The 14,744-nt window shown below is 41.6% G+C and overlaps 1 protein-coding gene across 16 annotated transcripts in view; it reads left to right on the forward strand.

The window, feature by feature from the left end:
- Nucleotides 1-14,744, forward strand: part of LOC132369349 (myomegalin) — a 213,688-nt gene that overhangs the window by 157,478 nt on the left and 41,466 nt on the right. For 13 of the 16 annotated variants that reach the window (XR_009504349.1, XM_059929196.1, XM_059929163.1 and 10 more), the window contains 4 exons: nt 3,767-3,855; nt 8,811-9,043; nt 11,676-12,111; nt 14,229-14,421. Coding sequence is in view for 15 of the 16 variants with exons in the window: in XM_059929196.1 (XP_059785179.1) it covers nt 3,767-3,855; nt 8,811-9,043; nt 11,676-12,111; nt 14,229-14,421 (951 nt within the window). In the remaining variant the exon portion in view is untranslated. Of the gene's footprint in view, nt 1-3,766; nt 3,856-4,125; nt 5,751-8,810; nt 9,044-10,214; nt 10,312-11,675; nt 12,112-14,228; nt 14,422-14,744 lie in introns of those variants that run through there. The other 3 variants (XM_059929191.1, XM_059929192.1, XM_059929193.1) reach the window with 3 other exon arrangements.

Below are 14,744 nucleotides of genomic sequence, written 5' to 3' on the forward strand. Positions count from 1 at the left end.
TGTAAAACCTATTCAAAAGCTTTCATCTTAATCTACTGATAGATCTGTGTTTTTTCAACTGTCCTGCAAAGTAGGGAGAACATAAGAGTGTTACTTCAAACCTCCTGTTGGGGAAACATATTCAGCAGTGAAGAAGTACAGATAGACTCAATCAAGATCATCCAGTAAAAACATTAGGTATAGAATTTTCTTCTGCTGAGTATTTTTAGGTTCTACGGTCTTTTTCTACCCTCAACTTTTCAGCCCATAGACCAGTTTACCAACAATAATTTAAAACAATAATAATAATAAGGCAATATACTGAGTACACAGTGTATGCCAACCACTATTCTAAGCCCTTCAGAAGCACCAAACCCTTGAAAGTTGACAGGTGTATGGAGTGGATATTACTATTAACCCTAATTAATAAGTGATGGAACTGAGTTACAGAAAGGTGGTGTTTTGTCTAAAGTCACGTATCTAATGATGGGAGCAGAAATCTAACCTAGACAATCTGGCTCCAGAGTCCATGTTCTCAATAATTATGCCATCCTCAATTTAAAAAGCACAGAAGTATGAATTTTTACCTCAATGATGAAAAAAAAAGACCTTATTTTTACATACCACTTAAATTTTTGCCCAAGGATTTTATAGTATTATAGAAGTTTATTTCTATACACTTTATAGAGTCAAGTAGTTGGTAGAAATTAATTTTCTAAATCTAAGAAAGGGAAGTTTTGGTACCACCTCCATTATGTGTGGTTCAGAGCCTAGAAACTTGGAAGAACCACAACTTGAGAAACTACCATCGAAGCCTCAAATAAAAGGTTTTAATAAAATTTCCAGTCTAACATGTAAAACTTAATCCTGGAGATAAAACCTGGAGACGCAAGTTAAATTTGAATGAACAGATTCTTAGCTTTCAGAAATTCTAAAGGTGGCGGACCATTTTATTTATTTATCAAACATAAGCACTCACTTCATCAATATATAGTATCTTTAAATTAGAAATTTAAAGTACTATTCCAACTTATTTCTGAAGACAGTGTTTTGTTGCTTTGTGAAAGCATAGAAAAGGGTATCCTCCACAAAAGAGAAGTCCTTTATTGTCATTTTTAAAAAACCAGAAAGGGTAAAAACAGAAAGAGGAACGGCTAATATAAACGTATAGATAGGACCTTGTGTGGGATAACTTATTCCAATGTTTTCTATAAATTTTGTTTTTAACTTTACCCCTCAAACAAACACACACAAAAAAGGCTTTAGCATTCTAATTCAAATTGGTAAAGGGCTGAGCAACCCTTAAAGCTGCCCTGAAGGAAGTATGGCAGACTAAGCTAGATGAAAAAATGAATTAGGAAAACAAAACCCCTAGTAGTAGAATATCAGGATGAAATGGGCATTTTGGCTTTGTCTCCGCTTAACTCCTGATGAAGTCAAAATCATGGTATCCTGCCCCAGAGTGAATTAAAGAGAGAACATTATGTAGAAATGGAGATGTGGCATCAGAAAGGTTGACAAAGGTAAGTGGAGGGCAGAAAAGGTTAGACAAAAGCCTTCAAGGCCAGTGACAATCACCCTTTCTAATCCCCACTTACCTTACTTCTGGAACTTAATACAGGAATCATCATGGGATGTGGGCCCAGAGTGGTATGGGGGTGAGGATCCTGACCTCATAGAGCTGAACTTTCTTCAACCACAGGATCATTCTCTAGTCCAACACTCAGAAGGGAAACAATGTGAAAAGTGTGTTTTCTTAATCTATGACCGAGTGGGACAATTTATTTTCTTTGCAGGGAAAGAAAAACGTTCTGATCTCTATTGCTGTACAGGGAAAGCTTTTCCAAGATGAGCATAATATGATAGGGATGTCCTCAAGTGAATTAGCATCCTGGGTTCAGTGAGTTTCCAAAGCAGCCCCAGCTTAGGAAGTGTGTTCATTCACCTCTACGCAACCAGTGTTCTGAATAAGATGGTTCTAGGGCTGGTTTGAAAAAGTAAGTATTGGAAATCCCTACTGTACACAGTCTGCCAAGGATCTCTAAAGATGCTGAATGGTAAAGGTGCCTCCTTGTGAGTAGGGCTTTATTGAATAGGGTACTGCCTTAGTCCAAAGTTAACACAACATTCACAGTAAACATCAGGGAATAAGTCAAAAGATTAAGCTGTTAGGACTTTAATGAGATTGGCCTGGGCCATTGCAAATCCCTGGTATAAACTTGTAGATGCCAAGAGATGGAATGTAAATGTGAAATGGCCCTGTTCACCTTACCTGTTGAGGGTAGTGAATGCTCATTATTCATGCAGAGCCTTTCATTCACAGATGTCTGAGCTCAGGAGCAGGTTCTTTGCTCTTGGAGGAAGAGACAAAGATCTGATTTGTCACCAGAGGGAACAGTGAGTTGCCTCTGCCTGAAAGCCCAGAGACTTGCCATCTCAGCACAGCTCTTACCCAGAACTAGCTACGTAACCTAGGTCAAGCCATCTAATCTCTTTGAGGCCCAGGTTTCCCAGCGGTCATAAGAGGAGTTTTAACAGGTTGGTTGCTGAGGCCAGGGTCAGAACTAGATCTCAAAGTTCTCTAACTTGAGCAGGTTCTGTAAGACCCGGGGAGTGTCACGGTAGATTTTCTTTGGTTTCCAAATGAATTAACCACTATAAATTCCTACACTTTCAGAAGAAATCAGTAATGTGGGCCACAGGTCTCAATCTCAAATTTGATGAATGGTCTTATTTTAACAGATGTGGAGAAGAAGAAATGCACTAGATTTGTGCTGTCTGATATGGTAGCCACCAGCCATGTGTGGCTATTTGAATTAAATTTAAATTAATTTAAATTAAATAAAAAAACCATTTCCTCAATCATGCTAGCCACATTTCAAGTGCTCAGTAGCCACATGTGACTAGTGCCTACTGAATTCAACAGCAGAGGCATAAAATCGCAGAAAGTTCTATTGGTCAGCACTGCACTAGACCTTAACCTGGACCATGAACGGCAACTACTTGTCCCTTAGTGCAGGGCATAGATGTTTGCGCCCCAGGGTGACTGTGTTCATCTTTGGGGAATGGAAGAATGGATTAAATTCCATTTGGACAAAGCAGTGCAGGAAACCCTTCAGGCACAGGATGTTGGCATTGGACAAGAGTTTGAGGGAGGTGGGAGGAGGGGAGGTTAGAGGAAGGGGTTAGGAAACAGCTGAACCGTTCTCTGCCGCGGGGCTGGACTAGCCCTGAGCTTCTGTAGGACACAGGACCCTCAGAGGAGGGTTCCTCAGTGAGATTATCACCCCACTCACGACTGATCCCAGCAATGGAAAAATGTGAGAGGAGCCGGGCTGCCCTAACCCCAAGGAAATCAGGGACCCTCTCAGCACTCGATGGCGGGAAAAAGTTGTCACATTGGGCCCATGTCACAATAGGGAAAGTTATTACATAGACAGTCAGTGGCTGGAGGGGAATAATTCTGGCTTTCTGGAAATAAGTAAGGTAGGTAACCACTCTATATAACAGTCTGCTTCTTAGGCACAGGTCTGTGCAGTCAAGCCAGCTTATGTTTTGAGGTTTAAGCTTGAGTGTTAGCAAGAAAGTATCAGTGATATGGTGAAAAAGCTTTTCTACAGAGTTGGTACCTTGGTGCTGCTTTCCCTGTCAGCCCTGCTGGCTAAGGGGCCATCCGTGTGGGGAAGGGAAGAAATCAGAGGCGGATGGCAAAAAGAGTGTAATTTTAGCTGCTGTCTGGAAGGCACGTGTGAAGGGAGTCACCTTTCTCTTCTGGACCTACTTCTAGGTGCAGCTGCAGGGGACGACACAGAGGATGCGAGCACGGAGTTCACCGACAGTATCGAGGAGGAGGCTGCACACAATAGCCACCAGCAAGTAAGTCCAAGTCAGGTCCTGGGGCCCCAGGGTGCAGAGCTCATAGCCCTTTGGGGACTGGTGGTCTCCTGCAGCCCTTGTGGGCCTGGAGTGAGAAGCTATCTTTTTAGATAAACCACTTCCCAGTCTTCTTCCTGCCCTCCCAGCCACCTTGCCAACCCCTATCCTCACTCCATATTTCTTTCCAATCCACCCTTTTTACTCCTTGTATCTTGTGCTCCTGTTCCTTGCCCCCCGCTACCCTCCTCTGCTCCTATGTACCATCTATAGCTATAGCTTCAGAAGAATTTTTACTTACAACAAGACCTCAACACTTACCCTCTTGGGCTTTTGTAACTGAAACACATCACAGAAGACAGGGAGTCATCGAAGGGCTGCTTGGGGAGGTGGCAGGCCTAGGACCTGCTTCAGGAGAGAGTTTTCTGAGGAAGTCCAAGAGGATCGGAATGCTTCCAAAGCAAGGATCATTCTCAGTGAAGTCTCACTATATAAAAGAGAACCTTGCTGGGCAACCTGACAATCTACCCAGGTTGTGACACGTCAATGGCCAGCAGATGACACTTCAAGAGCAAGCCCCTGTCAAACCTCAGAACTTGGTACACAAGGCTAAAACATTGTTCCCACCGACCATCAGTGAAGGTGTAACCAGCATTTTCTCAAGCTCAAGAGTAGAATGTCCTAGACCTCAGAGATTAAGTCACCCATAGTGATCCCATAGCACCCACTGGAACTCCTATGTGTCTTCGCCTTGCCCAGTGACATTTAGCAATCACATGTCCTGGATGGACCAGGCCTGCGACTCTCTGAGTTTTTAAGGGGAAAGTGGATCATTGGTATCTGTCCTTCTGCAGAAGCAGCTGGGCTTTTCCTGTGATAGGCTCCTTGGAGCTATTAGGAAAACTATAGGGGACATGAGGCTTTCTGGGTCTGCCTCTTCATCTCCTGCGTAAGAAAAAGAGGAGACGTCTAATAAACCAACAGAAAGACCCAAGTGAGCAGTCCCCAAATCTCACAGGATTTGGCACAGTCTTTGACTCTTGAGGATACAAGCAGTTGTCTGGAATACCTCACATCCTCAGCACAGTTTCTTTACCTTCTACCAAGATTCCCTTTTTGCTGCTCTAGACACACCTGACCCTAACTTCTCCCTTGAGTTCCTGTGTGAACTCCACTTCTCTTTTTGCTTGGACAGCTTCTTCTGAGTCCTCCTAACTGGTGCTTGTAACTTTAATTATGTACACCACTGCCCCTCTGGACAGATCCCTTACCTCTCACTCCCTGATTTCACTGAGGATCTTGGGTGAGAGAGAGGGATCTGCAGGATGAGAAAATATCCACTCTAACACAGAGCTGGATTGGGATGTCAGCAGGTCACTGATGGTTATTGCTACTCTGGGTCAGGGTTAACTTCAGAATAAGTGAACAGGAGACACAGATAATGGAGAGAACCAGATTCCGACTGAAGTGGTCCAAACTATGCCTGATAGCGCGAGTTCTTCACTCTGCTTCTCAGTTATAGGCAAACTGGTTTGTAAAGTCACTTCTTCCTCAACCTTCTTTTCTATAGCCGAGCGTGGAGAAAATGATCAGACCACATTTTGAGGTCAGTCCAAGCCTGGAATAAACCTTTACATTGGGGCATTTGTACTTCCCTTGCAATGTCTTCCCTATCACCTGGCATAGGAGATACTTAATAAGTTAGACAAGTATTTACCTGTTGGATGAAAAATATCTTGGGTAAGCACTGTTTTTCTCTGTATCCCCTTTCCTTAAAAATCAATCTTCAGTTTTGGGGAAGGAGGTGTATGAAATCATTGTAAACTTACTTCAACTTTTCTGAGGTTTGTTGGTGTGACTCTCCTGCTACCAATTAAATAAAGCTTGTTTTGTCATAACTGTTTTGTGTCCAGATTCTCAAAAATGTGTTTGCTTGTTTTCCGGGAACTGGTCCCTTAAGATTGAGCTCTGAGCTTCTCCTAATTGTGTCCTTGGGAGGTAGACCTTATTCTCAACACCAAGCTCCCTTCCTACCTCAAGCATACGCACACTTCCCCTAACAAACACATCCAACTTTGTGTGCCTTTTAAGGCAAGAACCACCTTTTGGCCAAAGCAGATTGCTTCATCTTTATCTTTGGACTCACCCTCCTCAGGAAGTGCCAGGCCTGGCCATGATGGTAATTGTCCTCAGATACCTCTCACACAATTCCATTCCCAATCAAATGTAAGATCTGTAACAAATACCTAGGAAGTTCCTGTGAAAGAAACTAGAGTAATCAATCATTGCCTTTCTTCGTTCGAATTTTTGCAATGGAGAAAAGTTAATCAACAATCAAAACTGCAAAGGAGAGTCAGTGATGAACTTGAAAAAAGATCATTTTTAATACCCTAATGCTGTCTGAGAAATGAATTACACTGTGGGAGGTATGAAGGAATAGGGCTAAAACAAAACCACTTTATTCAAATAAGAGATCAGATCTGCACATTGATCTCCATGGGGCAAATGAAAAATCAGCACACAGAATGTTGAATTATACCACGGAAGCAATAGAATAGATGAATTAGGAAATGTGAAAAAAAACAACAGCAACAACTACCTATAAGAGACGTAATTAACAATAGAACTAAAGGATTCATACTACCGCCACATACACTGGAAGCCCTGGGGTTTTACTTCAGGAAAAACAATAGAAATACTAGCTTTCCATAGATGTTAAAGAAAAAAAATAAAAAGGTTAGATCCTGAGTCACTTTTCATGCATTTACATTTAAATTTTACAGACAAGGCAGCTAAAGTAAACTCCCTTGGACATGGAAATATAAAAAGGCAAATTAGCCTGGGAACAAATCAGACCTCTATTTTCTCATTTAAAAGTAAGAAATCAGACCAGATGAACCTTAAAGTCCCTTCTGGTATTAACATTCCATGGGTCTTATTTTTTCTTTTTAAAGAAAGTAGGTATATTTAAATCAATAGAAGATAACATACATCTAGAAGGCACTTTAAAAATAGATAGTATCATTAAAGTTAGACATTTTTAAGCAGAAGGAACCCTTAAGGTTTAGAAAAGAATAAATGTGTCCATATTCAAAGCAGATGACATTGTTTAGTTAGTTGCAAAGAGTTTATTTAGAAAGGTAATGTCACATAATTTAAATGAAGGGTGAGGTCATACACTTTCAAAAGTGGTTTTATCCAGTCCACGACATACCTGAAACCTAGACTTTATCATGCTGTTACGAGGTCCAAAGCAACAGTCAATGGCTTTGTGCCAAGCCAAGCAGCTGTTAATCACTGATCCATTTAAGCTCCTCTGAGCCCTGTTCTGTCCAATATATCAATATTTCTGACCTAAATGAAGCAATAAAGCACATAATTAATTCTACAAATCATCCCTAATCAAGTGGCCGCTACATGATTTATGGAGATACACATAAATATTTTGATGACTTTGATGATTGTGAAATGATTCTGTATAGCCGGAATGAATTTGTGACAGGTACAAGTCATTATATTTATAGAGATAAAAGAAAACAATATGACCCAGAAATAGCTGTGGGGAGAGTTGGAAAATTGGGAGGTCAAAATTGACCTGAAGTTAAGTAAAACCCCAAAATGCTGCCACTGAAAGGAAAAATAAGCCAATATGACATTGGGATATAAGATTAATATTCGACAGACAGGCAAGAAATTCACATACTAAAATAATTAGTCATACACTAAATAGATTATCATACTCATGTTTTGGTTTCTACACTTTTAAGAGCATGGGAAAAGCTGGAGAGGAGCCCAAGACAAACAATAAAAAAGTTTAAAAGTTAAAAAATTAATTTAAAAAAATTATTTATTTATTTTTATTTTGTTTATTTTTGACTGCATTGGGTCTTCGTTGCTGTGCACAAGCTTCTCATTGTGGTGGCTTCTCTTGTTGCAGAGCGTGGGCTCTAGGTGTGCAGGCTTCAGTAGTTGTGGCTCGTGGGCTCAGTAGTTGTGGCTCACGGGCTCTAGAGCACAGGCCCAGTAGTTGTGGCACACGGACTTAGTTGCTCCATGGCATGTGGGATCTTCCCAGACCAGGGCTTGAACCCATGTCCCCTGCATTGGCAGACATATTCTTAACTACTGTGCCACCAGGGAGGCCCTAAAGTATTATCTGAGGAAAAACTATACAATCTGCTTTAGTTGAAACATTAAGGAGTAACTTCAAGAGTATCCTCAAAAAACAAAGGTGATGGGGAATTGCTTCTGCTTGTTTTCTTCTCACGTGCTTAGATTTGTAGAGAGAGTTTGGCTGGCAACATCAGCATAGGGTGATAACCAACAAGGGAAATTGGTTGCTAGGCAGGTGGCCTCACTTTAGCTTCTCAGCAATTGTAGAGTGTGATTCTCCTGTTGCCAATGAAATTAAGGTTGCTTTGTCTTAACTGTAGCTCCGCCTATACCCTAATTCTCTGACTATGACTCCTGATTCCTGAGTGCCCAGATCCTTCCTCGTAATCATCCTTTCTGGAGTCTGAGTTACAGCCTCAGGCTTTGAGCTTTGGTACCTTAGCCATGATCTCTGCAGTCAAGGACTCAAGTGTTGAGATGATGAAGCTTCCTGACTGGTGAGAAGACTCCTGGAGAACTCTGTCCCCTCAGAAAGAGAAGAATCACAGCATCCACACTCTCCAGCCCTGTTTAAACCTCGTTTGTTTGCTTTTGTTTTAAATTTGTTGTGTGCTTGTGGTTTTTTCCTCACCCACCTCTGCCCGTGGCAACAGTTCTCGCTGCTTGTGTGGTATGTTCTCTCACCCAAGCCAGTTTCCAGGGCCCTTGTGGCTGAGGAGTCCTAGAGGGGGAGCTCCTTTTAGGTCTGCCTGTTTTGGTCCCCTAGAAGGCTGCCTTTGTGCTCTGATGTTCCTCGTAGATCCTCTTCAATGCACTAACTTCTTTAAACCATGATTTTCTTTCAGCGCATCAAGGTAGCTTTGGAGAAAAGCCTGGCAGCTGTGGAGACCCAGAACGTATTTCTTGCCCCTCCATCCACGACAGGAGGGGACAGTAACAGGGGTCTTCAGGAGGAATTGCTCCGCCTGAGGGCTGAGATTCACCAGCTCTTAGAGGAGAAGAGGAAAGCTGAGGGGGAACTGAAGGAGCTAAAGGCTCAAATCGAGGAAGCAGGATTCTCCTCTGTGGCCCACATCAGGTAGGATGTGCACCAGAGAAGGGGAGCCCGCTGATGGAGAGGCTACCATAGCCAAGGGACTCACCTTGCTGCTGCCAAGGCATTTGTGCTGCCATGGGGCTTCTTGGTCCACATCCCATGCTCCGTGCATTAATTGTTCTACAGATTCTTAGAAAAGTTAATAATATTGGATAATGGGGATTTTCAATAATTACCATTCAAACTATTCAAATAAATCTGGTCTTAATTCAGTATAATAATGTCCATTATTAGCTATACATATGACTGTCATGAGTGGAAATCTCCTAGTTGTATGATTTGTATTGCTCTTTTGAATTGACTGTGACATGTAAGGAATCTTCTGCTACCCAAGATGCTTCACTGCTATATGCAGAACCAGAATAGTCCATGAGGAGGAGGATTTATACAGAGGCCCTTCCACCTCCACTCAGCTCTCTCTCAGCAGCACAAATCCTTAAATCACAGAATAGCAATTTTAATAATCTCTGCTGTTTTATTTACTTTGCAAAAGTGGTAAGTAGCTTATGCATTGGCTAGATTGACCACTCTGTCTTTAATGGCTTTTTTTCAAAAGATGCTTGGGGAACATGCTGATAAGGTAGGGCTAATCCACTTAGTCATTCATCCCTGAGGGTCATAATCATAATGGCCTGCTGTTTAGAACACAGCTGTGCGGATGTACAACTTTTAATTCATGCCCTATTGTTTCCCTGCCTATTATGTGCCTCTTAAATGTCCCTGAATCATAGAATAATATTAGTACAGAAGAGGACCTTGGCATCCAGCATAATGTCTTATTTCATAGTCGAGGACACTCTGGCCTAAAAAGTTCTGGTAACTTGCTCAAGGTTGCATAATAGTCCCTGGCTAGACCCCTGGCTCCCAATTATTAAATTATAAACCTTTTCTTCTATACTGTATACTTTGTCAAACAATTTTTGAAATACTCTTGTGATCATCCTTAATGTTGGTTCTTTTACTCTGAATTATCATGATATTTCTTTTCTTAAATTCTACTTAAGTTAAAGCTTAAGTTTGACTTAAACTTTGTTATGTGTAAACTTTGTTGTGCTATCATGGGTGAGAACAATACATCTCTTTTGATCCTACAGTTGAATATACAGTCCAACCAAATGTAGTACCTTCATGATTTATTTTCCTTTTTCCTCAGAGTTACTAACCTAAAACTGATTGAACTCTCCATCCAACCTGAAGCACCACTGATACTGTAGAAGATAGAATCTGTGTGATTCGTAGTCCCTCTTTTGAGATTTTGTTGAACATTGCTGTTGTTAGTTTGTATTGTGAACACAGCAAATATAAAGTTATGACATAATATTAAATATTCTTCTTTATACCACACGTGTGCCCCTGTCTTTCCCTTTTACACATCAGTTTTGGTAAAATACCTGTCCCTCTTTTCTCCATTGAAACTCTCATAGACGATCTCTCTGATTCCTGTGTCCTAAAGCATTTTCATCCTTGATTCACACTAGACAAGCTCTGCTCTATTCCAAAACTTCAGGATCTGAGAAAGCCAGTCTAGGGGCATAGCCAACTGCTGGTCCTTCAGGCTATGAGTTATTACTTCCTTTGCCTCTTCTGGTCAGCAGTTCTCAATTCAGCGTGCTTAAGAATCACCTGTGGAACTTAAGTGAAATGTCGATTTGTAGGCCTTAGCTCTAAAGCTTTTTAAACAAGCACCTCCTAGGATTCTGCTGTTAGTATTCCTCAGGTCTGCAGCTAGTATGAGCAGAATTAAATGACTTCTCTGTTGCAGACACCGAGCTAACCATTCCACTTATGTAATTTCATGTAAGCATCCAATAACTCCACTAGGTCAGTGTTAGAGGTTAAGTGAACTGCCTTTTTAAGTAAATTGCCTTTTTAAAGCCATATTTTTTATTGCTTCCACCCAATCCTAGTGAAATATTTGGTGGGAGGAAAGGCTGCGTCTAGAATGTCTTGGTGAAAATTATTTAGTCCATTTTATTTCCTCAACAAATATGAACATTTTATGCGCAGCTGGCATGTGGAGGTTCTGGAGGTACAGAGTGAACAGGACACGCAGAATCCCTGTTCTCATGAAGATGATCTCCTATCACAGGAGCCAGACGTAAAGCAAATAATTAACATAAGTACATTTGATTATAGTTGTGATTAGTATTATTTATTTCTTCTGTGTTCCTAGGTCCAAATTTCTCATCCAGTAGTTGAAAAGTGACTGATGATAATTAATGGAACTGTAGAATCCATAATAATAAATTTGTCCCAATGTCCTTTTTATTTTTTTCTTAACGGTGTAGTTACCCTTGTTTATTCCAGAGGCCACTGAAAATTAGAACATGAGGCTGTAAGCATGAGTAAAGACAACTAGACTGGGTGTCTTGAGTCCTAGATTTTTAGTGATGATGCCGCCACCAAGTAGCTATGGGAGTGCGAGTAATCTCTTGCTCTTTCTGAGCCTTGGTTTCCTCGTGTATAAAATAAGGGAGTTGTTGTAGGTCTCTGAGGTCACTTCATGCTCTGGGGTGTCTCTGAGTCTCTGGTGGCCTGAGGTGTGTGTAAACGGGGCTATTAGGAACTGAGGCCAAGACCAGACCTGGCCCCTGATTATGTATGTTTCCTGTAGGAACACCATGCTGAGCCTTTGCCTTGAGAATGCAGAGCTGAAAGAGCAGATGGGAGAAGCAATGTCTGATGGATGGGAGATTGAGGAAGACAAGGAGAAGGGCGAGGTGATGGTGGAGACTGTGGTTGCCAAAGGGGGTCTGAATGAGGATAGCCTTCAGGCTGAATTCAGAAAGCTCCAGGGAAAACTGAAGAATGCCCACAATATCATCAACCTCCTCAAAGAACAGCTGGTGCTGAGCACCAAGGAAGGGAATAGTAAACTTAATCCCGAGCTCCTTGGGCACCTGGCCAGGGAGATCGACAGAATGAACACAGAGCTGGTTTGCTCTTCTGGAAAGCACCAATGCCAAGAAGAGGAGAGTGTGACCATGAGGCCTTGCCCCAGACCCCAGAGCCTTGACCTTGGGACTGCCTTCACAGTGGATACCCACCAAGTAAGTGTGGGATTAGATGGAATGAAAGACCCTTGGAGAAGGGTTGGAAATGTCAGTTTCTACCTTAAACAGTTCTGCCCTGTGGGTCAGGAGGTACCAAGGGAAGGGCACCTTTGCACCACAAGTAGCGGTGATAATATTCCTCACACATCAACCTTTAGAAAGGTTTTTTACAACATTATCTTATAAATATTACATGAATAATTAATTTTCCATAAATATTTGAGTGCCTAATATTCCAGATAAGAGACTAGACACTGGAAGCAGGCAATAAGGCTTTGTCTCTGTCCTTCAGGTATTCAATATGGTGGGAAAAGATGGCACAAAACCAGATCATTTCAATAGGATGCAATATAGGGATACATGGGGTTTTAAGGCAGCCAGACAAGTGGTGTGTAATGACATCTCTTCCTTATCACTGCCGTTTTTGTCACAGCTCATCACAGGTGTCTGTCCCTGAGCCTCAGAAGGAGTTATCAGGATCCTCTAAGGGGAGGCAGCTGAGCTGAGGATTAAGTAAAATGGAGACTACAGAGGATTCTTTTTTTTTTTTTAATTGGGGTATAGTTGTTTTACAATGTTGTGTTAGTTTCTACTGTACAGCAAAATGAAGTAGAGTTCCCTGTGCTATACAGCAGGTTCTCATTAGTTATCTATTTTATACATATTAGTGTATATATGTCAATCCCAGTCTCCCAGTTCATCCCACTGCCCTCCCTCTTTCCCCCATTGGTGTCCATACGTTTGTTCCCTACATCTATGTCTCTATTTCTGCCTTGCAGACTGGTTCATCTGTACCATTTTTCTAGATTCCACATATATGTTTTAATATATGATATTTATTTTTCTGACTTACTTCATTCTGTATGACAGTCTCTAGGTCCATCCATGTCTCTACAAATGACCCAATTTCATTCCTTTTTATGGCTGAGTAATATTCCATTGTATATATGTATCACATCTTCTTTATCCATTCATCTGTTGATGGACACTTTGGTTGCTTCCATGTCCTGGCTATTGTAAATAGAGCTGCAGTGAACATTGTGGTACATGACTCTTTTTGAATTATGGTTTTCTCTGGGTATATGCCCAGTAATGGGATTGCTGGGTCGTATGGTAGTTCTATTTTTAGTTTTTTAAGGAACATCCATACTGTTCTCCATAGTGGCTGTATCAATTTACATTCCCACCAGCAGTGCAAGAGGGTTCCCTTTTCTCCACACCCTCTCCAGCATTTATTGTTTGTAGATTTTCTGATGATGCCCATTCTAACGGGTATGAGGTGATACCTCATTGTACTTTTGATTTGCATTTCTCTAATAATTAGTGATGTTGAGCATCTTCTCATGGGCCTCTTGGCCATCTGTATGTCTTCTTTGAAGAAATGTCTATTTAGGTCTTCTGCCCAGTTTTGAATTGGGTTGTTAGTTTTTTGATATTGAGCTGCATGAGCTGTGTATAAATTTGGAGATTAATCCTTTGTCCGTTGATTTGTTTGCAAATATTTTCTCCCATTCTGAGGGTTGTCTTTTCGTCTTGTTTATGGTTTCCTTTGCTGTGCAAAAGCTTTTAAGTTTCATTAGGTCCCATTTGTTTATTTTTGTTTTTATTTCCATTTCTCTAGGAGGTGGGTCAAAAAAGATCTTGCTGTGATGTATGTCAAAGAGTGTTCTTCCTATGTTTTCCTCTAAGAGTTTCATAGTGTCTGGTCTTACATTTAGGTCTTTAGTCCATTCTGAGTTTATTTTTGTGTATGATGTTAGGGAGTGTTCTACTTTCTGCAGAGGATTCTGAGAGGACAACTAGGCAGGAATGCAAGGAGGGATGAGTGGAGGTTTCCAACCCTTCTCTCTTCAATCATTGAACAAACATTTACTGAGAGCTCCTCCTCGTAGATTCACTTGGCACCATGCTATGTGTTGTAGATACAGAGATGAATAAAACATTACCCCAGCTCTCCAGGAGCTCATTCCGGAAAGCAAGTAACTGCCAAATGGGATGAGGAGTGCTGTGACAGACACATGAATAAAGTCCACAGGGTTCGCAAGGGGAAGCAGCCATCACTGCCTGGGGGATGAGCTCAGACTGCCCTGACCCTGTGCTGGCTCTTTTCACAGCTGGTCAACCAGCCCCAGGCCCGTAACTCTGGACCTCAGTCAGAATTTAGCCTCCCAGGATCCACCAAGCACCTGCGCTCCCAGTTGGCACAGTGCAGACAACGCTATCAAGATCTCCAGGAGAAGCTGCTGATATCAGAAGCCACTGTCTTTGCCCAGGCCAACCAGCTAGAGAAATACAGAGTCATGTTTAGTAAGTCTTAAGTTCACGTCACCAAAGTGTCTGTCTTCTCCCTGAGAAGCTACATGCTTTGCAGACTTCACTTTTCTTCCCCAACCTCATAACAAATTTAATCCAGACCATGACCCTAGGATTGTGGAAGTGGGTACTTAACTTCAATTTGCAGATGGCAGAGAAGAGTAAATGAATAAATCAAGTTTGCAGTGACAGTATAGGGAGGAATTGGACTAACACCTAGATTTGCTGATCTCTGTTACAGTCAACAAACTGACTTACCTCTCTCAACGTATGCTAATTGCTTCTCTTCTGCTCCTCTTTGCACCACATCAGATCCT

This window comes from Balaenoptera ricei, chromosome 1, assembly GCF_028023285.1.
Source record: "Balaenoptera ricei isolate mBalRic1 chromosome 1, mBalRic1.hap2, whole genome shotgun sequence".
Lineage (NCBI taxonomy): Eukaryota > Metazoa > Chordata > Mammalia > Artiodactyla > Balaenopteridae > Balaenoptera > Balaenoptera ricei.